We start from the raw sequence: 22,124 nt of genomic DNA, 5'->3' as shown, positions 1-22,124 counted from the left end.
ATTTTTAGTAAAGACGGAGTTTCACTATGTTGCCCAGGGTGATCTCGATCTCTTGACCTCGTGATCTGCCCACCTCGGCCTCCCAAAATACTAGGATTACAGGCGTGAGCTACCATACCCGGACAAAAAATGAATTTCTTTTTTTTTTTTTTTTTTTTTTGAGACAGAGTCTCGCTCTGTCGCCCAGGCTGGAGTGCAGTGGCACGATCTTGGCTCACTGCAACCTCCACCTCCCAGGTTCAAGCGATTCTCCTGTCTCAGCCTCCCGAGTAGCTGGGACTACAGGCACATGCCACCACGCCCGGCTAATTTTTTGTATTTTTAGTAGAGACAGGGTTTCACCGTGTTAGCCAGGATGGTCTCTATCTCCTGACCTTGTGATCCGCCTGCCTCAGCCACCCAAAGTGCTGGGATTACAGGCGTGAGCCACTGCGCCCGGCCCAGAAAAATGAATTTCTAACTGCAGAGCCACAAGTGCCATGCCTGTTCCTGAGCCAGGGACATCTGCTCCTCACCCAGCCCTGCAGCCCCCGGTTTCACACACCCTGAGGGTCCAGGGAGCCCTCCCAGATTCCCCAGAGCAGGTGGACCTGGTCGCTGCACACCCTAACCACTTTTTTTTGAGACAGAGTTTCACTCTTGTTGCCCAGGCTGGAGTGCAATGGCACGATCTCTGCTTACAGCAACCTCCACCTCCCAAGTTCAAGCAATTCTCCTGTCTCAGCCTCCTGAGTAGCTGGGATTACAGGCGAATGCCACCATGCCCAGCTAATTTTTGTATTTTCAGTAGAGACGGGGGTTTCATGATATTGATGACGATGAGGGAATTAATTTCTGTTTTTCATGCCCCTCACTTTGTGGTCATTTGTGACTTCAGCCAGTGGCAAGGACCCCCGGGCCTGACAGAGCCTGTAGCACCAGGTAACCTTGTGGACTTCACATCAGGACAGGGCTGCGGCCACTTGCAGATGCATAAGTCCAGCCGGCTCCAGCTGGCTCCGCAGGTTTTGTGTGGGGTTACCACCGAGGCCCGGAGTGGACCCTTCATTCAGCCCTTTTTAGGAGCAGGGGCCCTTGCTCTACACTGGATGAGACAGAGGGAGACAGCAAGAGCAGGGCCTGGGGTGGAGGATCAGGACCACAGGGTCGGGGTCGGAGTGTAGGAGCTCAATGTTCGGGTTTGGATTGTGTCCTAAGAGTGGGGGTGCGGAAGACCGAGCGCGGTGGCTCACACCTGTAATCCCAGCACATTGGGAGGCCGAAGCAGGTGGATCATTTGAGGCCAGGAGTTCGAGATCAGCCTGGCCAATAGGATGAAACCCATCTCTACTGAAAATACAAAAATTACCCAGGCGTGGTGGCAGGAGCCTGTAATCCCAGTTACTCAGGAGGCTGAGGCAGGAGGATCGCTTGAATCCGGGAGAAGGAGGTTGCAGTGAGCCAAGATCACGCCACTGCACTCCAACATGGGCGACAGAGTGAGACTCCATCTCAAAAAAAAAAAAAAAAAAAAGGAACTGGCAGGCCCATGCTTCCTCCAGAGGCTCTAGGGGAAGACCCTTCCTATCCCTTTCAGTTTCTGGGGGCTCCAGGCATTCCTTGGCTTGTGACCACATTGCTCCAATCTCTGCCTCCGTTGTCACATGGTCCTCTCCCCTGTGTCTCTGTGTCCTTTCTTGTCTCTTTTTTTTTTTTTTTTTTTTTTGGAGAAAAGGGTCTCACTCTTTCACCCCAGCTGGAGTGCAGTGGTACAATCATGGCTCACCACAGCCTTAACTCTTGGGCTCAAGCGATCCTCCCGCTTCACCCTCCCAAGTGGCTGGGACTACAGGTGCACGCCACCACACCCAGCTAATTAAAAAAAAAATTTTTTTCATAGAGATGAGTTCTCACTTTGTGGCCCAGGCTGGTCTCAAACTCCTGGCTTCAAGTTATCGTCCCATCTCAGCCTCTCAAAATGTTGGGATTACAGGCGTGAGCCACTGTGCCTGGTCCCCCTCCATCTATTTCTTTTTCTTTTTTTTTTTTTTGAGACAGGATCTCACTCTGTCACCCACGCTGGAGTGATCATAATTCACTGTAACCTCAAACTCCTGGGCTCAAACAATCCTCCTGCCTCAGCCTCCGAAAACTCTGGGATTAAAGGCGTGCATCGCCACTCCCAGCCCACTCTTCATTTTATTTTATTTATTTTTTTTTTTTTTGAGACGGAGTCTCGCTCTGTCATCCAGGCTCGAGCGCAGTGGCGTGATCTCGGCTCACTGCAAGCTCTGCCTCCCAGGTTCACGCCATTCTCCTGCCTCAGCCTCCCGAGTAGCTGGGACTACAGGTGCTCACCACCACACCCGGCTAATTTTTTTGTATTTTTAGTAAAGACGGGGTTTCACCATGTTAGCCAGGATGGTCTCGATCTCCTGACCTCGTGATCCGCCCACCCCAGCCTCCCAAAGTGCTGGGATTATAGGAGTGAGCCACTGTGCCCAGCCATAGCCCACTCTTCATAAGGATACCAGTCACCAGATTTAGGGCCACCCCCCAGGATGATCTCATCTCCAGATCCTTACCTTAATGACATCTACAGAAACCTTTTTACCAACTAAGGTCCAATTCACAGGTTACAGGGCTAGAAGGTGAGCAGATGTTTTTTAGGGGCCACCATTCAGCCTGCTGCAGGGCGTGCAGCTCACAACCTGGGGAGTACTGAGACAGCTTAGCTTTTTGGAGGGGCCCAGGGAGTGATGAGGATAAGGGTGGCTTGCCTCACCTTCTGTTCAGGGAGCAGCTCAGGGAGTCCTGCCTGTATACGGAGGCTGCAGATGGCAGCAGACAGCTGAAGCAGCCAGCACAGAAACAAACGGCGCCAAAGCTAGGACCGGGGGGTGGGCTCCACACTCAGCTAACCTGAGCCACCACTGCGCTGTGCCTGCAGCCCAGGGGCCTGTTTTACTCCAGCTTCACAGTAGGTAACAGCAGGAGAGTGCCCTCCTTCAGCCCTGGCCATGCCACCGTGACTGTCTTGCCTGCGTACCTTTCTGGCCCAGGTGTTGCTGTCTGAGGTCGTCAATGATCAGTTATACGAGGAATCCCCAATGTCCTGAACCCCTGGCAAGCAGATGACACGCCCCCCTTCCCCTTCCCTCACCCCCAACATCCAATCCTCCAGCACATCTGGGTGGCTCTGCTGCAGAAATGCCACCAAATCCACTCGCTCTGTCACCCCCTTGCTCCAGCCATCATTCCCCCTGATCTGGACACCTGCAGCGGCTGCTCACACCACACCCATCCCACTCACAGCCACAGCTATCCTCCTAAGACACACGACGTCCTCAAATGGATAAATGGAGAGTTACCAGAGGACCCGGCAACTCCACTCCCCAGCACATGCTCTGAGAAATGAAGACATACATCCACCCAAAAACGTGGACAAAGATGCCAACAGCAGCGTGATTCACGACAGCCAAAGGTGGAAACAACCCGTGTTCATGGCCAGATGAATGGACAAAACGGGGTAGACCCACACCATGGAATATGACATGAACTATTACTGAGCTATGCCGGTGACGGTGCACCACACTGGGAATAAACTTAACGCCACTGAATTTTACACTTAAAAAAAGGTGGAAATGGTAAGTGTTATGTTACGTATATATACATTGCCATTAATTTTTTTTTTGAGATGGAGTCTCACTCTGTCGCCCAGGCTGGAGCACAGTGGCGTAATCTCGGCTCACTGCAACCTCCGCCTCCCGGGATCAAGCAATTCTCTGCCTCAGCCTCCCAAGTAGCTAGGATTACAGGCGGGCGCCACCACACCCAGCTAATTTTTGTATTTTTAGTAGAGATGGGGTTTCACCATGTTGGCCAGGCTGGTCTCAAACTCCCAACCTCAGGTGATCTGCCCACCTCCTTGGCCTCCCAAAGTGCCAGGGTTACAGGCATGAGCCACTGCATCTGTCCATGCCACCAATTTTAAGAAATAAATGAAGGCCAGGCACAGTGGTTCACGCCTGTAATCTCAGCATTTTGGGAGGCTGAGGCAGTGGATCACCTGAGGTCAGGAGTTCAAGACCAGCCTGGCCAACATGGAGAAACCCCGTCTCTACTAAAAATACAAAACTTAGCAGGGTGTGGTGCGGGCGCCTGTAATCCCAGCTACTCAGGAGGCTGAGGCAGGAGAATCGCTTGAACTCGGGAGGCAGAGGTTGCAGTGAGCCATGATTGTGCTACTACACTCCAGCATGGGAGACAGAGCAAGACTCTGTCTCAGAAAAAAAAAAAAAAAAAAGAAAGAAAAAGAAAAGAAAGATATGAAGCACTGATCCAAGTTAGAGGCTTGAAGTCACTATGCTAAGTAAAAGAAGGCAGACACAAAAGGCTTCGTGGTGCAGGATTCACCTCACCGTGTAGGATTCTGTTGATATGAAATGTCCAGAACCGGCAAATCCATAGAGACAGAAACCAGATTAGTAGACCAGGTGTGGTGGCTCACGCCTGCAATCGCAGCACTTTGGGAGGCCGAGGCGGGTGATCACTTGAGGTCAGGAGTTCGAGACCAGCCTGCCCAACGTGGCAAAACCCTGTCTCTACTAAAAAATACAAAAACTAGCTGGGTGTGGTGGCACCTGCCTGTAATCCCAGCTACTCAGGAGGCTGAGGCAGGAGAATCACTCGAACCCGGGAGGCAGAGGTTGTGGTGAGCTGAGATTGTGCCACTGCACTCCAGACTGGGTGACAGAGTTAAGACTATGTCTCCAAAAAAAAAAAAGAAAGAAAGAAAGAAAGCAAAGCAGATTTGTGACTGCCAGGGGCTGGGCAAGGGGGAGTGGGAAGTAACTGTTGATGGGGACAGGGTCTCCTTCTGGGGGTACGAAATGTTCTCAAGTTGACTGGTGTTGGCTGTGCAAATGTGAATATACTAAAAGCCACTGAGTGGTGGAATGCCATGGAAATGACATCTCAATAAAGCTGTTACAAAAACAAGCGAGGCCAGGCACCGTGGCTCACACCTGTAATCCCAACATTCTGGGAGGCCGAGGTGGGCGGATCACCTGAGGTCGGGAGTTCAAGACCAGCCTGACCAACATGGAGAAATCCCGTCTCTACTAAAAATGCAAAATTACTCGGGCGTGGTGGTGCATGCCTGTAATTCCAGCTACTTGGGAGGCTGAGGCAGAAGAATCGCTTGAACCCAGGAGGCGGAGGTTGCAGTGAGCCAAGATTGCACCACCGCACTCCAGCCTGGGTAACGGGGGGGCTCCTTCTCAAAACAAACAAACAAACAAACAAAGCAAGGAGGGAGGCTTCCCAGACCCCTCCCTCAGGGGAGATCCAAGCTCTTGCAGCCTCACCTGCCCTCCTGCCCGCTTTCCACCCATTCTCAAACTCACCAAGTCATTCCCACCACAAGGCTCTGACTGTGCCTGTCCCGGATCTGAAGTGCTCTTCCCTGCTCTCTGGGGATGCTGTGTCACCCCTGTCCCAGCCACTCCTAGCACGTGGCTGTGCCACTTCTCTCCCAGCATGTGCCACCTTCTGAGGGCGTCTGCTTCATTCGGATGCATCGATGCTCTCCTGTCCCCCCTAAAACCATGCTGGCTCCCCAAGAACACAGCCCCATATGCCCTGTACACTGCAGGAGCCCCAGCACCCCACAGTCTCTTGAGACATGCCAGACAATGAAAATTGTCATTTGATGGAATGAACGCGCTGCCCCAACTTTACAAGTCAGGATTCTATGGCCCAGAGGGGTTGAGAAACCCACCCAGTGTCACACAGCAGAGCGCCATAGACAGCCTGCCTGTCATGCTGACCCAAGCCTAAGAGTGGGAGGGAACGCCCACACACCCACCCCTCCGCCCCAAGACCTGCAAACAGTCTCCCGACTTTACGCCCTGTCCCCCGACCCTTCGGTGCTTGTGCCCTGGTGAGGTCCCTGTCTTCTAGCCAAACATCTGCTGACTGGCCTTCCACAGCAGCAGCAAGACACCTGAGGTGCCATCACCACCGGCAACTGTGAACAGACACGCATGAGTGACATGCTGTCCTTTGGAATTCACAGGAGAGGAGCACGTGCTGACCGGACCATGCCTCACCTGGCTGCAGGTGTGGCCAAACCCCTGCTGTCTACAGTATGGGAGGCAGCGCGCCATGGCTGCAGGAGGGAAGCCCACACGATATAGGTTCATTCACCTGCTCCAGGCACGGCGGACATGCCACTTGGACTGTGCAGTGGCCAGTCAAGCTGGGAATAAGCTTGCCCACCCTGGTCGCAGCCTGCCAGAGATGGCACAGCCATACAGGTGGGAGCAAAGGATGGAACTCTACCTGACCAGGTGCAAAGCTCACACTCTGGCCCACCTCACTGTTACACCTCTAATCAAAAGTTTCTCAGCCTTGGCTGGGCACAGTGGCTCACATCTGTAATCCCAGCAATTTGGGAGGCCGAGGTGGCCGGATCACCTGAGGTCAGGAGTTCGAGACCAGCCTGGCCAACATGGTCTCTACTACAAACCCCATCTCTGCTACAAATACAAAAATTACCCGGGCATGGTGGCAGATGCCTGTAATCCCAGCTACTCGGGAGGCTGAGGCAGGAGAATCACTTGAACCCACGAGGCAGAGGTTGCAGTGAGCCAAGATTGCGCCACTGCACTCCAGCCTGGGCAACAGAGCAAGAGTCTATCTCAAAAAACAAAAAAAAGTTTCTCAGTCTTGGCACTGTTGCCATCCGGGGCCAGATTATTTCACATGATGGGGCTATCTTGTGCACTGTAGGGGCTGGGCAGCATCCCAGCCTCCACCCACCAGATGCTAGGAGCACCCCTAATCATGATGACCCACAATGTCTCCAGACACCACCAAGTGTCCCCTGGGGGGCAGAATCACCCCCTGCCCCGGAAAGAGAACAATGCTTGGTGTCTAAAAATCTAGTGTGAGCTCACCTCTGCCCACAGCCCATGCTCCCCTGACCCCAGGTGATAAGGAAGATGGGAAATGGTTTCCAGGGCTGAAAGAACTGCTACCTGCATATCTTCAGAATCTTTTTTGTTTTTGTTTTTGTTTTGAGATGGAGTCTCACTCTGTTGCCCAGCCTGGTGTACAGTGACACAATCTCAGCTCACTGCAACCTCCACCTCCCAGGTTCAAGCGATTCTTCTGTCTAAGCCTCCCGAGTAGCTGGGATTACAGGCACGTGCCACCACACCCGACTAATTTTTGTATTTTTAGTAGAGACAGGTTTCACCAAGTTGGCCAGGCTGGTCTCGAACTCCTGACCTCAGGTCATCCACTCACCTCGGCCTCCCAAAGTGCTGGGATTACAAGTGTGAGCCACTGCACCTGGCCTCAGAATTTTTCTAAATTCATCGATCGATGAATGGATAAACAAATAAAACATATCCATACAACGGAATATTACTTGACCATAAAAAGGAACGAAGCACTGGTCCATGATACTACAGAGATGAACCTCGAAAACATGATGCTGAGTGAAACATGCCAGTCACAAAAGGCCACGTGTTGTGTGATTCCATTTATATAAAATGCCCAGAATAGGAAAACCCACAGAGACAGAAGACAGCTTAGTGCTTGCCAGGGGCTAGGGGAGGGGGAATGGGGAGTGACTGTTAATGGGGACGGGGTTTCTTTCTGGGTGGATAAAAAATGTTCTGGAATTACAAAATAGGGGTGGTTGCACAACTCTGTGAATATACTAAAAACCACCAAACTGTACACTTTAAACAAGTAAATTGTATGATGTGTGAATCATATCTCAATAAAGCTATTATTTTAAAGAGATGTTTTCAACAACAATAATCTATTTCCAATCCCACGCAGAAACTGGACTTCTAATCAGAGTGACACCCATGAACCTACTGTGACCCCTTTCTTCCGGTCACACTGCAAACATTTGACAACAACTGCATGCCAGCACACACCATGTGCTGGAGACAAAAAGAAGTGGCCACTCCTGCCTCAGAAGCCCTGATATGTGGGGGACACTCACGTGGAAGGATGCTCAAGTTGCACACTTTCTTCTTATTTTCTTTTTTGGAAATGGAGTTTCACTCTTGTCACCCAGGCTGGAGTACAGTGGCGTGATCTCGGCTCACTGCAACCTCCATTTCCCGGGTTCAAGTGATTCTCCCGCCTCAACCTCCCCAGTAGCTGGGATTACAGGTACCTACCACCACGCCCAGCTAATTTTTATATTTTTAGTAGAGACAGGGTTTCACCACGTTGGCCAGGCTGGTCTCGAACTCCTGACCTCAGGTGATCCACTGCCTCAGCCTTCCAAAGTGCTGGGATTACAGGCATGAGCCGCCGCACCTGGCCATTCTCTTCTTTTTTTTCTTCATTCATTCATTCACCAGCCATCTCTTTCTCTACATCCTGAGCAAGAATGTAGCTGCTTGGAGCTGGGAGGACAGATGTGGCACACTCACTGAGCATGCCTAAAGCAGTACCTGGCTGACAGCGAGCTCCCAATCATTAACAACACAGAAATGAAGACACAAATCCTAGTCTATAAGGTCACAATCTCTCAGAGAAACAAACAACTAGTTACAAAGTAACACAGCCTGAAACTGCTACCTAAGGAATCAGAGACTGAGGTTAAGTCCACCTGAGCCAGTCATATCAGTGGCTGAATCTGGAAACCAGGGAAATGAGCATCTGCAAAGCCCACCCAAACCCTCCTCAAGGCCCCAGGATGCAGGAGAGAGGTCTCACCACACTGCAAGAACAAAGTGGAGATTCATCATCACCTTTGCAAAGTGTGCTCACCACCCTGACCCAAGAGGAAGGTATTGCTAGAATGCCTGACAAGGGAAGAAACTGAGGCCTGAGGAACTCGGGTGCCTTGCCCTGCTCAGACACCAGCCCCAATCAAGCCCCTGCTCCCGGCCCACAGCAACTTCCCAGGTGAGATTTGCAGGGTATCTGCTCTGCCAGCCAGGAGCCTGGCAGAACCTGGCCTGCCCCTGCACACCAAATGTGCCCAGCCACCTGAGGCAGACCTGGGCCTCCGCCCTGGTCCTGAGAGGGCAGGGGCTGTGGTCAGCATCCCCTGTTCCACTGGGAGGAACATCACCTGGTCCCCACCATATGGGCTACATGGAGAAGGGGCAGCTGTCTCCACTCCAAGTTCCAGGACTGAGCACAATCTGCCTTCTTGGCCCCCCTCTGGACCCCCTGGGGGACAGGATCTGACCATTCCCTCAGCTGTCCAAGAGGGAGAGATCCCTGTCCCACCTCAGCTCTGCAAGTGGGGACATCTGTTCCTCCCCCAACACCCAGGGAGTAAAGGCACAGGTAACCAAGACGTAGAGACACCAGTCCCCCTCAGGTAGCAAGAATGGGAGGGCATCTGTCCCTCCCAGGTAGCAAGGATGCGGGGGCACTTGCACCCTCACCCCCAGCTACCAATGGTGCTTGCAAGCAGCACCCAGCTCATACACCTGTGTCATCCTGCCCCCCAGGTAGCAATGATGCGGGGGCACCTGTCCCTTCCAGGTAGTAATAATGTGGGGCACCTGCCCCCCTCGGGTAACAATGATGTAGGAACACCTGTCCCCTGTCAGGTAACGACGAGGTACTGGCACCTGTTCCCTCCTAGTAGTAATGATGTAGAGGCCCCGTCTCCTCCGGGGAGCAGTGATGTGGGGGCACCTGTACCCCATCAGGTATGGATGATGTGGGGTCACCTGTCCCGCCCACGACGCCCGGGGCGTGGGGACACCTGTCCCCCTCGGGCCGTGCCAAGCCCCGCCCCCGCCGCGCGCGCCCCGCCCCCGCCGCGCCCCCCCCACCCCGCCCCGTGCACGCGCCGGACACGCGCCCCCTCCCTCCCTCCGCCGGCCCTGAAGGGTCGGCGCGGGCAGCCCCCTTACCCGCGCGGCCCGCGTCAGGCTCAGGTCCTTCATGACCTCCTCGAAGGCCGCCGTCTCCTCCGCCTGCTTCTGATTGTGCAGCGCGATCTTCTCGCTGAATTTCCGCGGATTGTTCGAAGTCGCCATCTTCTCGCCGCCACCTCCTCCTCCTCCTCCTCCTCCTCCACCTCCTCGCCCCCCCACTCGCCCGTGCCACCGCGCAAGCGTCGGCTGGGCCCACGGTTGGCGAGCAGTGCGCAGGCGCGCCGGCGGTCGTGAGCGCGGCGCAGGCGCACAAGAGCGGCGCGCGGCGCGGGGGCGAAGGCGCATGCGCGCGCCCCGGCGCGCGCTCGGGGCCCGCGGGAAGGGCAGTGGGGCGCGAGTGGAAATTTCAGCGCCGGCGCAGTGATCGGCCTCCTGGCCCGCTGGACAGCGGCCGCGGGGCTGTTTGACAAGGACCGCGGATCGGCTGGGGCACTGGAGCCCCCAAGAGGAAGACGGCCTGACCCAGATCCTCCCAATTCACAAGGGTGGTGCCAGGCACCCCCCCACGCAAGGATTGGTAGTACCCCAAGTTGAAGCTGGGTTTGGACTAAGAGCTCTGAAAACAGACTAGGGCGTTGGTCACTCATGCATTCATTCATTCAAGGAATATTTACAGAGCACCTACTATGTGCCAGGCAAACTGGGGTACAGGCGTGAACAAGCAGAGGTGATCCCTGCCCTTGTGGAGTGTATATAGTCAGAGAGGGGGCAGACATAGCACACAAATAACCAAGAACTTTTCAGATGGAGGTAAATGTGATGCGGTAACTAAGATCAGTGGCCAGCCACAGAACCACATTAGGGAGGGAGGCTCCTGCAGACACCACAGACAGGGAGGCGGAAAGTTATCTTAGCTAAGACCTGAACACTGCAATCGGCCCCCTCAGTCCATAAACCTAGCTGTTGCCCTTAACGACTTTCTTTCTTTTTTTTTTCCTTGAGACCGAGTTTTGCCCTTGTCGCCCAGACTGGAATGCAGTGGGTGCGATCTCGGCTCACTGCAACCTCCTCCTCCCAGGTTCAAGCCATTCTCCTGCCTCAGCCTCTCCAGTAGCTAGGATTACGGGCAGGCGCCATCACGCCCAGCTAATTTTTGTATTTTTAGTAGAGACTACAGACCATGTTGGCCAGGCTGGTCTTGAACTCCTGACCTCAGGTGATCCACCCGCCTCGCCCTCCCTAAGTGCTGGGATTACAGGCGTGAGCCACCATGTCTAGCCAACGACTATTTTTTCCCATTCCCTTGCAATGGGCATATTGCTATTCTCTGGATACCTGAGCCCAAAGAACTGGAGTTACAGAGCTTCAGCCTTCCCTCTGCATACTTCTCCAGTCCAGTCTTGTTCAAGGATCTCTATTTTGCAACAAGGTGCTAACAGAAGGGTCCAGAAATCCTATCAAGACTCAGCAGTGAAGGAAGGAGCAGAGACTCCCCGATGTCAGGGTGGTAAGCCAGGGACGCAGAAGGGACTCTAACCCTCCCTCCCTCAAGAGAGGGACCCCCAACTACCAATATTGAAAGTTTATATTCAGGAGGCTGCAGGGATTTCAGAGCATGGGCTAGGTGGAAGCTAGGAAGGTCAGCTGGGGGAATTCATGGTGGCTCTAATGGCACAACAAGCACACATTTTATTGGACTGAGGATGGCTGGAGGGGATGCTGATATCTTCCAAACATGCTTTGATTCATGCTTTACAACAGGTAATAAAATGCCCATGTTAAATATATATATATATATATATATATATATATATATATATCGATTTTCATTTGAAATGCCTTGGACATTGCCACTGCCCTACTTTATCTTTGTTTTGAGACAGAGTCTCACTCTGTCGCCCAGGCTGGAGTGCAGTGGCGCGACCTTGGCTCACTGCAATCTCCACCTCTCAGGTTCAAGCGATTCTCCTACCTCAGCCTCCCAAGAAGCTGGGATTACAGGCATGAACCGTGATGCCCAGCTAATTTTTATGGGATTTTTTTTTTGAGACGGAGTCTCTGTGGCCCAGGCTGGAGTGCAGTGGCGCAGACTCAGCTCACTGCAACCTCTGCCTGTAGGGTTCAAGTGATTCTCCTGCCTCAGCCTCCCAAGTAGCTGGAATTACAGGCACCTACCACCACACCCGGCTAATTTTTGTATTTTTAGTAGAGACAGGGTTTCACCATGTTGGCCAGGCTGGTCTTGAACTTCTGACCTCAGGTGATCCGCCCGCCTCGGCCTCCCAAAGTGCTGGGATTACAGACGTGAGCCACCGTGCCCAGCCATCTTCCTTCTTGATATGATTTTGCGCACTTTGGTAAACTCCTCTACTTTTTGCCTAACAAGCATATTCTTCCCCCAACCCCACTCCCTCAACTTTTTAGTGTTAACAACCCTTATTTGGGGAACACTGGTTCTGACTTTCAGTCTGTGAGATGTGAATGGCTGGTCTCACCACTCTCCCACCACGCAAACACCCCTCCCTAAGGTGGAAGTCTTGGCCAATCAGCATAGCCCATTGTGCTGGCCATCAAGATTGGTTCAGGGCAGGCTGGGTGTTGTGGCTCATGCCTGTAATCCCAGCACTTGGGAGGCCGAGGCAGGAGGATCATTTGAGCCCAGGAGCTCGAGACCAGCCTGGGCAACATAGCGAGATTTAATCTCTACTAAAAATAAAAAAATTACCTGGGCCTGGTGGTGCCTGCTTATAATCGCAGCTACTCAGAAGGCTGAGACAGGAGGATTGCTTGAGCCTGGGAGATGGAGGCTGCAGTGAGCTATGATAATGCCACTGCACTCCAGCCTGGGTGACAGAGCAAGACCCTGTCTCAAAAAAAAAAAAAAAAAACCAAAAAAAAAAAAAAACAGGCTGGGCGCTGGGTCATGACTGTAATCCCTACACTTTTGGAGGCAGAGACGGGCAGATCACCTGAGGTCAGGAGTTTGAGACCAGCCTGGCCAACATGGTGAAACCCCGTCTAGACTAAAAATACAAAAAAAGTTAGCCAGATGTGGTGGAACACGCCTGTAATTCCAGCTACTCGGGAGGCTGAGGCAGGAAAATCACTTGAACCCAGGAGGTGGAGGTTGCAGTGAGCCAAGATAGCTCCACTTCACTCTAGCCTCGGCAACAAAGGGAGACTTTGTCTCAAAAAACACAAGAGATTAGTTCAGCTGGGCCAAAAGAGTGGACCCACACAGAGGAGAAAACAGAGCCAGGCCTGGCACGGTGGCTCACAACTGTAATCCCAGCACTTTGGGAGGCCAAGGTGGGTGGATCACTTGAGGTCAGGAGCTTGAGACCAGCCTGACCAACACAGTAAAACCCCATCTCTACTAAAAATACAAAATTAGCTGGGCATGGTGGCACATGCCTCTAATCCCAGCTACTTGAGAGGCTGAGGCAGGAGAACAGCTTGAACCCAGGAGGCAGAGGTTGCAGTGAGCCGAGATCACACTACTGTACTCCAGCCTGAGCTTCTGGATCCAGCCATTCCTAAAGCTAGACTCACCTGCCTTTTCAGTTATGTAGGCCAAAAATTTATTCCCTTTTGTGCTTGTCTACTTGTATTCTTGTTTGTTTGTTTGTTTGTTTGTTTTTTCAGACAGGGTCTCACTTTGTTGCCCAGGCTGGAGTGCAGTGACATGATCATGCTCACTGAAGCCCCAACCCTTAGGCTCAGGTGATCCCCCCACCTCAGCCTTCCAGGTAGCTGGGACTACAGGTGTGCACCATCATGCCTGGCTAATGTTTTGTGGTTTTTGTGGAGACAGGATTCAACCTGTTGCTCAGGCTGGTCTCAAACTCCTGGGCTCAAGTGATCCGCCCCCCTCAGCCTCCCAAAGTGCTGAGATTACAGGTGTGCACCACCGTGCCTGGCCTGCCTAAATCTATTTCAAGTTTTTTTTCTGTTCTTGGTTCTGACTGAGACTGCGGCTTCTGTGAGTCCAATGCAAGACTGGGCCTGCTACATATGTGGCTTCCAGTTCTTTTTTTTTTTTTTTTTTAAAGCAGAGTCTCGCTAGGTCTCCCAGGCTAGAATGCAGTGGTACGATCTTGGCTCACTGCAACCTCCGCCTCACAGGTTCAAGTGATTCTCCTGCATCAGCCTCTAGAGCAGCTGGGACTACAAGTGTGCGCCGCTACGCCCAGCTAATTTTTGTATTTTTAGTAGAGACGGGGTTTCACCATGTTGGTCAGGCTGGTCTCGAACTCCTGACCTCAGATGATACTCCCGCCTTGGCATCCCAAAGTGCTGGGATTATAGGCATGAGCCACCACGCCCGACCGGCTTCTAGTTCTTGACAGCATCCTGTGAGGTCAGAGAAGAAATAAAAACAGAGCAGGGATAGCAGCTGCCCTAGCAACTTATGCACCAAAACTCAAGCCTCACAGCCGACCTCAGCTGTTTCCACACACTGAGTTTTGTAGGCTTTAAATGAAGTTAGCCGGGCGTGGTGGCTCATGCCTGTAATCCCAGCACTTTGGGAGGCCGAGGCGGGCGGCTCACCTGAGGTCAGGAGTTTGAGACCAGCCTGACCAACATGGAGAAACCCCGTCTCTACTAAAAATACAATATTAACCGGGCATGGTGGCACATGCCTGTAATCCCAGCTACTCAGGAGGCTGAGGCAAGAGAATCGCTTGAACCCAGGAGGCGGAGGTTGCAGTGAGCCAAGATCGCGCCATTGCACTCCAGCCTGGGCAACAAAAGTGAACCTCCATCTCAAATAAATAAATAAATAAATAAATAAATAAATAAATAAATAAAGTTAATAAGTGTCAACTGCCTTACTTCTAAGAAGTGCTCCATAATTGATGCCACTTACCCTAATCAACTACATGTATCTTTTCTTTTCTTTGTTTCTTTTTTGAGACACAGTTTCGCTCTGTTACCCAAGCTGGAGTGCAGTGTTGCGATCTCGATCTCAGCTCACTGCAACCGCCGCCTCCCGGGTTCAAGCAATTCTCCTCCTACTTCAGCCTCCCGAGTAGCTGAGATTACAGGTGTGTACCACGATGTCTAGCTAATTTTTTCTTTTGTTTTGAGATGGAGTTTCACTCTGTCGCCCAGGCTGGCATACAGTGGCGAGATCTCGGCTCACTGCAGCCTTCACCTCCTAGGCTCAAGCGATTTTCCTGCCTCAGCCTCCTGAGTAGCTGTGACTACAGGCGTAGGCCACCACACCCGGCTACTTTTTGTATTTTTAGTAGAGACGGGGTTTCGCCATGTTGGCCAGGTTGCTTTCGAACTCCTGACCTCAAGTGATCCTCCTGGCTCGGCTTCGCAAACTGCTGGGATTATAGGCGTGAGCCATCGCGCCTGGCCCTGTAGGCTTTAAATGAAATCAATATGTGTCAACATACGTTAATATGTTAGTATGTTAACATATGTTAATATGTGTCTCGCTCCTAAGAGGTGCTCCATAAATGCCACTTACCCTGATCACTTACATATAGCTGCACTAAGCCAGTTTCCAGACACAGGAAGATGGAAAAGATTTTGGGGACTAGCAAGGGTTACAGCAAGGAGCCATCCTGGGCATGTGCAGAAGTAAGTCTGCTGCTCTTCCTACTCACCCCCATTCACCCCGCAGCCCGCCTGGCGTGAAACTTGATCCATCCTAAACCCTGGTGATGAGTCAGAGGAAGCAGCCAGCCCGCTCATTGTGCAATGGCCAGACAGCAGCCCAAGCCCCCCTTCTTGCTCCACTGACCCCCAGCCCTGAGAAGGGTGAGGCTTCAGTGTCCACTGACCCGGGCAGAATCCAACCCTGAGGTTTTCACTTTCTTCCTTCATCAAAGGAACTTGCTGCCACCCAGTGTGGTCCAACACTGCTCCTCACAACAGCCCTACGGGCTTTGCAAAGCAGGGCAGATCCCACACTCCCATCGCACTTTAAAAAAAAAAAAAATCTAAAGGCTTGGCGCAGTGGCTCATGCCTGTAATCCCAGCACTTTGGGAGGCAGAGGCGGGTGGGTCACCTGAGCTCAGGAGTTCAAGACCAGCCTGGCCAACATGGTGAAACCCTGTCTCTTAAAAAAAAAAAATACAAAAATTAGCTAGGCATGATGGTGGGTGCCTGTAATCCCAGCTACTCGGGAGGCTGAGGCAGGAGAATCGCTTGAACCTGGGAGGTGGAGGTTGCAGTGAGCCGAGATCGCACCATTGCACTCCAGCCTGGGCGACAGAGTGAGACTCCATCTTAAATTAAAAAAAAAAAAATACCCTCCTCCTTGGCAGCTCCACATGCTTATGCTCGGCTCGGCTCTCGCTCCAGCCACATGGGCTTCTTAGCTGTTCCCTCTGCCTGGATTGCGTGCCTCCAAGATGCTTTCGTGGCTGGCTCCTTCTCGACTTGGAGGCCTCTGCTCTGAGAGACCCTCCTGAAGGGTCTAGCTGAAGTGGACCTCCAGTGTCTCTTCCCATGACCCAGAAACATCCCACTCTCTGAAGGCAGCTGTTTGTGCGGTCTCATCTGATCCCTTATAGATTGAGATGAAATTATGTTCACCTTTCCCAAAGAGGCCAGGGCCAGGCCAGAGTTCCCTGTGGACCTGTGGAATGTGGAAAGGGCAAAGACACACGTGATTTCTTATGTGTTTTTGTTCATTCGTTTGTGTGTTTTTAAGACAGAGTCTTGCTCTGTCACCCAGGCTGGAGTGCAGTGGTGCGAACTCGGCTCACTGGAACCTCCACCTCCACACCTGTAATGTCAGCACTTTGGGGGACTGAGGCGGGTGGATCACCTGAGGTCAGGAGTTTGAGACCAGCCTGGCCAACACAGTGAAACCCCGTCTCTACTAAAAATGCAAAAAAACATTAACTGGGCGTGGTGGCGCACGCCTGTAAACCCAGCTACTTGGGAGGCTGAGGAAGGAGAATCGCTTGACCCGGGAGATCAAGAAACTCTTGAGCATTTCTGTGCGGTCCAACACTTATCAGTTGTCAAGCTGTGTGACAATGGAAAACTGTCTTCACCTCTCTGAGCCTCACTGCCCTCCTCTGCTAAATGTGGACAGTGGTGCTCCTCATAGCAGGCTCTTGGAAAGATTAAACAGATAACACATGGAAAGCACTTAGCTCAGTGCCTGCTTCATCCAAGCACTCAGCAACTGTTAGGAAAGCAAAACGCTACTTTGCAATGTTAGTTTTCATGCTTTGCTTCTCAGCTCTTCCTTATATGGGATCTTAGTCGATTTGGGGTACCCACGTCGTGTGGAGGTGAATTAGGGCCATTGGAGCTGAGAGGCAAAGAGGAAAACAATCCCTGGTCTGTCTTTGACTTCCAAAAGAGGCTCTCATCGTACAGAGTTTTTAAAAGGCAAAGCAAAAGCCAGGTCTGATCATGAAGAGAGAGGGAAAGGACCCAAGAGAAGCCAGCAATGCCCCTCCTTACGATAAGGTTACAGGAGGACCCAGGCCCCTCGTCCTCTCACCCAGGCTTGAGTGGTGGGTGAAGGGTGGGACGGGGTGGGCTGCCAAGGAGGGTACTGAGAGGCTGGAACTGGGCAGGCGGGGGACCCAGGGTTCAAGTCTAGGGACCCAGCCACTTGCGCTGAGGGGTAGATGGCTGAAGTGTGTGTTGGAAAACTCGTTGGTTGGCTGGTCGCATTGGCTTGTGCCTATATTCTCAGCACTTTGGGAGGCAGAGGCAGGAGGACTGCTTGAGCTCAGGAGTTTGAAACCAGCCTGGGCAACATAGAGAGACTGGGGCATGCTCCCAGGGACACCTACAGTGTCCATGCCCTGAAACTTGGCCAAGGCCCCACCGACCTCCCCACATCCAGACCCCCATCCTGCTGTCCAAGAGCCTGGGGCACTCACAGCCCCCACTCACCTGAAACAAACAAACAAAAAAAAGAGAGAGATACCTCGACCTCCAGGGGGCAGTGGCTGCTAAGGAGATGCAGAATGGGCTTTTCTTTTTGGTTGCCAGCGTCAGGGTCCCCATCCAAGTTTGGGGAGTCCCCCCACAGAGGGAAGTTGGTCACCCTGCTAACAAGAGAGGCCCCCAAGGCAAGGGTGACCCATCGAACTATTGGCCCCGGTTCCCACCTATTCCTGCGTCCCTGCCCTCTACAGTTCTTCCTTCCAGGTGGAAGACACTTCCCCATTCCGGATGTGGGGCTCAGCCATGTCATTTGCTTGGCCAAAGACTTATGGGCAGGTCAGGCATAGTGGCTCATGCCTGTAATCCCAGCACTTTGGGAGGCCGAGGCAGGTGGATCACTTGAGGCCAGGAGTTCGAGACCAGCCTGGCCAACAAAGCGAAACCCCGTCTCTACTAAAAATACAAAACTTACACCAGGCGTGGTGGCACATACCTGTAATCCCAGCTACTCAAGAGGCTGAGGCAAGAGAATCACTTGATTGCTTGATCTTGGGAGGTAGAGGTTGCTGTGAGCCGAGATTGCGCCACTGCACTCTAGCCTGGGTGACAGAGCGAGACTCAGTCTCAAATAAATAAATACATGAATAAGCTGCTCTTGGTGGCATGAGCATATAGTTCTAGCTAGTCAGGAGGCTAAGGTGGGAGTATCACTTGAGCCCAGGAGGTCGAGGCTGCAGTGAACCATGATTGTGCCACTGCACTCCAGCCTGGGTGACAGAGCAAGACTCCATCTCAAAAAAAAAAAAAAAAAAAAAAAGACTTATGGGCAGATGTGATAGTATGTGAGTCCCGAATTGAGACCCTACGAGGCCTCACGTGATTCCACTTGTCCTCAGACACCTGCAGGAGGAAAATGTGCCCTGGCTAGCTGCTGTTCCAGCAGGAGGCAAGAACCCGTGGAGCAGGGCCTCTGGGCCACTCTGCATCCTTGCACCTGGAAGCAGAGCTGCCCAGCCAAGGCCAGCCTAGAGCAGACACCACCTCTGCTGACTCACAGACATGTGAAAAACAAACGCTTATTGTTGTATGCCATTGAGACTTGGGGGTGTTTGTTGCACAGCAGTGGCTGACTAATACACACGAATGTACTCACTTTCACCACTCCTGGGACAGCTGGGGAATGGCGTGGGATACTGGCTGGGCCTCTAGGATGTTTCCATGCAGGCACAAGTGCTACAGAGAAACAGCATCAGGGCAGGACCATCTGTTTTCTAGGGGCAGCTGTGGCTGAGTGCCCAGGGCAGATGGCAGTGCCAACGGAGGCGTCTGGATTCTGCAGTGGTGGCAGGATCGTCCTCTGGCATAATTTCAGCTGAAGGCCTAGCTGCCTCACCCCTTTGATTCCCTTGTTTACTTTTTTCTTTTCTTTTTTTTTTTTTTTTTTTTTTTTGAGACAGGGTCTCACTGTGTTACCCAGGCTGGAGTGCAGTGGCACAATCACAGCTCACTGCAGCCTTGATCTCTGGGGCTCAAGCTATCCTCACCTCACCCTCCTGTGTAGCTGGGACTACAGGTGCACGCCACTCTGCCAGGCTAATTCTTCTATTTTTTGTAGAGACGGGGTTTTGCTGTGTTGCTGGTCTCCAACTCCTGAGCTCAAGAGATCTGCCTGCCTCAGCCTCCCAAAGTGCTGGGAATACAGTCTCTAAACCAAAAAAAAAAAAAAAAAAAAAAGAAAAGAAAAGAGAGAGGCATAGTCGTGCCCCCTCCCAGAAATCACGGGCCACCAGTCATAACATCCCGGCACCTCTGACCTCCAGTCTCCTTATTATGAGAGATAATGTCTGCACTGCCGAAAACACTAATGGCCAGATATGCTTGTCACCAAACAGTTCCAAAATTATAATGTCAATGTGTCAGATGCTGGAGTATTCCCATCTCATGTCAGGGTTTTTACTTGTAAGCAACAGAAACTGACTCTAGACAATTTATTTACTTAAATTTTTTTTGAGGTGGAGTCTTACTCTGTTGCCCGGGCTAGAGTGCAGTGGTGCAATCTTGGCTCACTGCAACCTCCGCCTCCCAGGTTCAAGCAATTCTCCTGCCTCAGCCTCCTGAGTAGCTGGGATTACAGGCATGAATCACCACACCTGGCTAATTTTTGTATTTTTAGTAGAGGCAGGGTTTCACCATGTTGGCCAGGCTGGTCTTGAACTCCTGACCTCAAGTGATCTGCCCGTCTCAGCCTCCCAAAGTGCTGGGATTACAGGCGTGAGCCGCTGCATCCGGCCTGGACAATTTAAATAGCCAATGTGTATATTGCAAAACTGGTTGGTTGGCTAGGTACGGTGGCTCATGCCTATAATCCCGGCACTTTGGGAGGCCAAGGCAGGAGTGTTGCTTGAGCCCAGGAGTTCAAAACCCACCTGGACAACATAGTGAGACTCTGTCTCTATTAAAAAAAGAAAAAGGCCAGGCGTGGTGGCTCACGCCTGTAATCCCAGCACTTTGAGAGACCAAGGTGGGCAGATCACTTGAGGTCAGGAGTTCAAGACCAGCCTGGCCAAGGCGGCGAACCTCGTCTGTACCAAAAATACAAAAATTAGCCAGGAGTAGTGGCGTGCACCTGTAATCCCAGCTACTCAGGAGGCTGAGGCAGGAGAATTGCTTGAACCCGGGAGGCAGAGGTTGCCATGAACTGAGATGGCGCCATTGCACTCCAGCCTGGGCAACAGAGTAGACTCCATCTCAAAAAAAAAACAACAACAAAAAATTGTTTGGTAGCTCACAGAAGTGATGAGAAGGCTGGAAAACCAGGCTCAGAAAAACAGGCTGGAGTGCAGTGGTGCAATCACAGCTCCTTGCAGCCTAGAACTCCTGGGCTCAGGTGATCCTCCCACTTCAGCCTCTCCGAGTAGCTGGGACTACAGGCGTGCACCACCCTGACGAGCTTTTTTTTTCTTTTTTTTTTTTTTTTTGTAGTGATAAGTTCTCACTATGTCACTCAGGGCTGGTCTTGAACTCTTGGACTCAAGCAATCCTCCTGCCTTGGCCTCCTAAAGCTCTGGGATTACAGGCGTGAGCCACCGCGCCCAGCCTGAGTGTGCTCTCTTAACTTGCTCCTCCTGGCCACAAGATGGCTGCAGAAGCCCCTGGCATTGTGTCCTCATAAGAAGCAGTAAGGGAGGGAAGGGGGCAACAAGGCCTCTCTCTCCCTTGTCCAGAAACACCCGACCCCTTCAAGCTTGCTGGCCAGAGCTGGGAAACACGCCCAGATTGCAAACAACCCCGGCAAAAGGCATTGCCAAGAACGGCTCAGCTGAATCTTAACCCCGGAGGCTGGGCACGTTGCTGCTGGCACCAAATCAGGGATCTGATGGTGAGGAGGGAGGAATGGCTGCCCGGCTGGCCACCAGAATGAGAGTGACAGGAAGACGAGAACAAAGCAGGGGCCTTGCTGGGGGTGGAGCACGGCTTGGTGCCCTCCTTTCCCTGGGGTTTGCACACAGAAGGTGCCCACAGCCACTAGTGTGAAGAAGGCTGCCCTCACCTTCCCGCCCCAGCACCTCTCCTTTGCGCAGCAAACATTTGAGCTATGCTCCGTCTGTGCCAGGCTCTGTGTTAGGCACCGGGCCGCTGAGATCCACGGCCGGGCGCCCCGAGGAAGAGCAGGACCCGAGGCTGCACCGTGCAAAGTGAATCTCCAGGGCCCGTGAGAACGGACCAGCTGGAGCTGCTTCCTCGGAGACAGAGCCAGGGGCGGGTTTCCAAGCTGGCCAGGTCCGGGGCGGATTCCCACCTCACACGGCTCCCCAGAGGCCCCCTTGGCCCTCACTTGCTGAGAGGCCCCAGAAGTCGCACTTGGCCTCCCTCTTGCGGGCCTGCATCCGACCGTCCCGAGAGACAGCGTTTTCCCACAGCCTGAGCCCAGGTGCGAGGGAGGCTCCTGCGGCTGGCGTCCAGGCCTCAGCGAGTAGGCAGGGCATCTGGAAGTAGACAGGTTTCCCCTAGGCTCGGGGCGGTGCTGGGCTCCAGACCCCTTTGGGCCACCAGGCACAGTGGGCTACGCTGGTCCAGGGGTGCATGCACAGATATGTGTGTGTGTGCATATGTGTGAGCTTGTGTTTCACCGTGTGTGGGTGAGCGTGTGAACGCGTTGCAATGCGTGAGTATGGACAAGCATGCGTGTGCAGGCGTGCACGAGTACGGCCATGTGAATGTGCGTGTTGCGGCATGCGTGTGCAGGTGTGTGCGTGAGCATGTGCGAGTGTGCGCAGGCGTATTCTGCCTCTGAAGGACACAAACGTTCACAAAGTGAAGATTCAAGCCAGTTTCTGCTAAATTAAAAACAGCTTTTTCATGTTTAAAGTTTACAATACGAAAAATAATTTTCC

General features: G+C 52.6%; 1 protein-coding gene across 11 annotated transcripts in view; it reads right to left on the bottom strand.

Moving 5' to 3' along the window:
- The window catches only part of CRTC1 (CREB regulated transcription coactivator 1), a 95,305-nt gene extending 85,150 nt beyond the window's left edge, over positions 1-10,155 (bottom strand). For 5 of the 11 annotated variants that reach the window (XM_054464995.2, XM_054464996.2, XM_054464998.2 and 2 more), the window contains exon 1: positions 9,891-10,074. In XM_054464995.2, coding sequence (XP_054320970.1) covers positions 9,891-10,016 — 126 coding nt within the window. In that variant the 5' untranslated portion in view covers positions 10,017-10,074. Of the gene's footprint in view, positions 1-9,890 lie in introns of all 11 variants that reach the window. The other 6 variants (XM_063658782.1, XM_054464994.2, XM_054464993.2 and 3 more) reach the window with 5 other exon arrangements.
- Between the last annotated feature and the right edge of the window lie 11,969 nt (positions 10,156-22,124).

The sequence above is a fragment of the Pongo pygmaeus genome, chromosome 20, assembly GCF_028885625.2.
Source record: "Pongo pygmaeus isolate AG05252 chromosome 20, NHGRI_mPonPyg2-v2.0_pri, whole genome shotgun sequence".
In the NCBI taxonomy this organism is placed as follows: domain Eukaryota; kingdom Metazoa; phylum Chordata; class Mammalia; order Primates; family Hominidae; genus Pongo; species Pongo pygmaeus.
The sequence above is the reverse complement of the archived record's forward strand: the minus strand, read 5'-3'. Positions and strand labels throughout refer to the sequence as shown.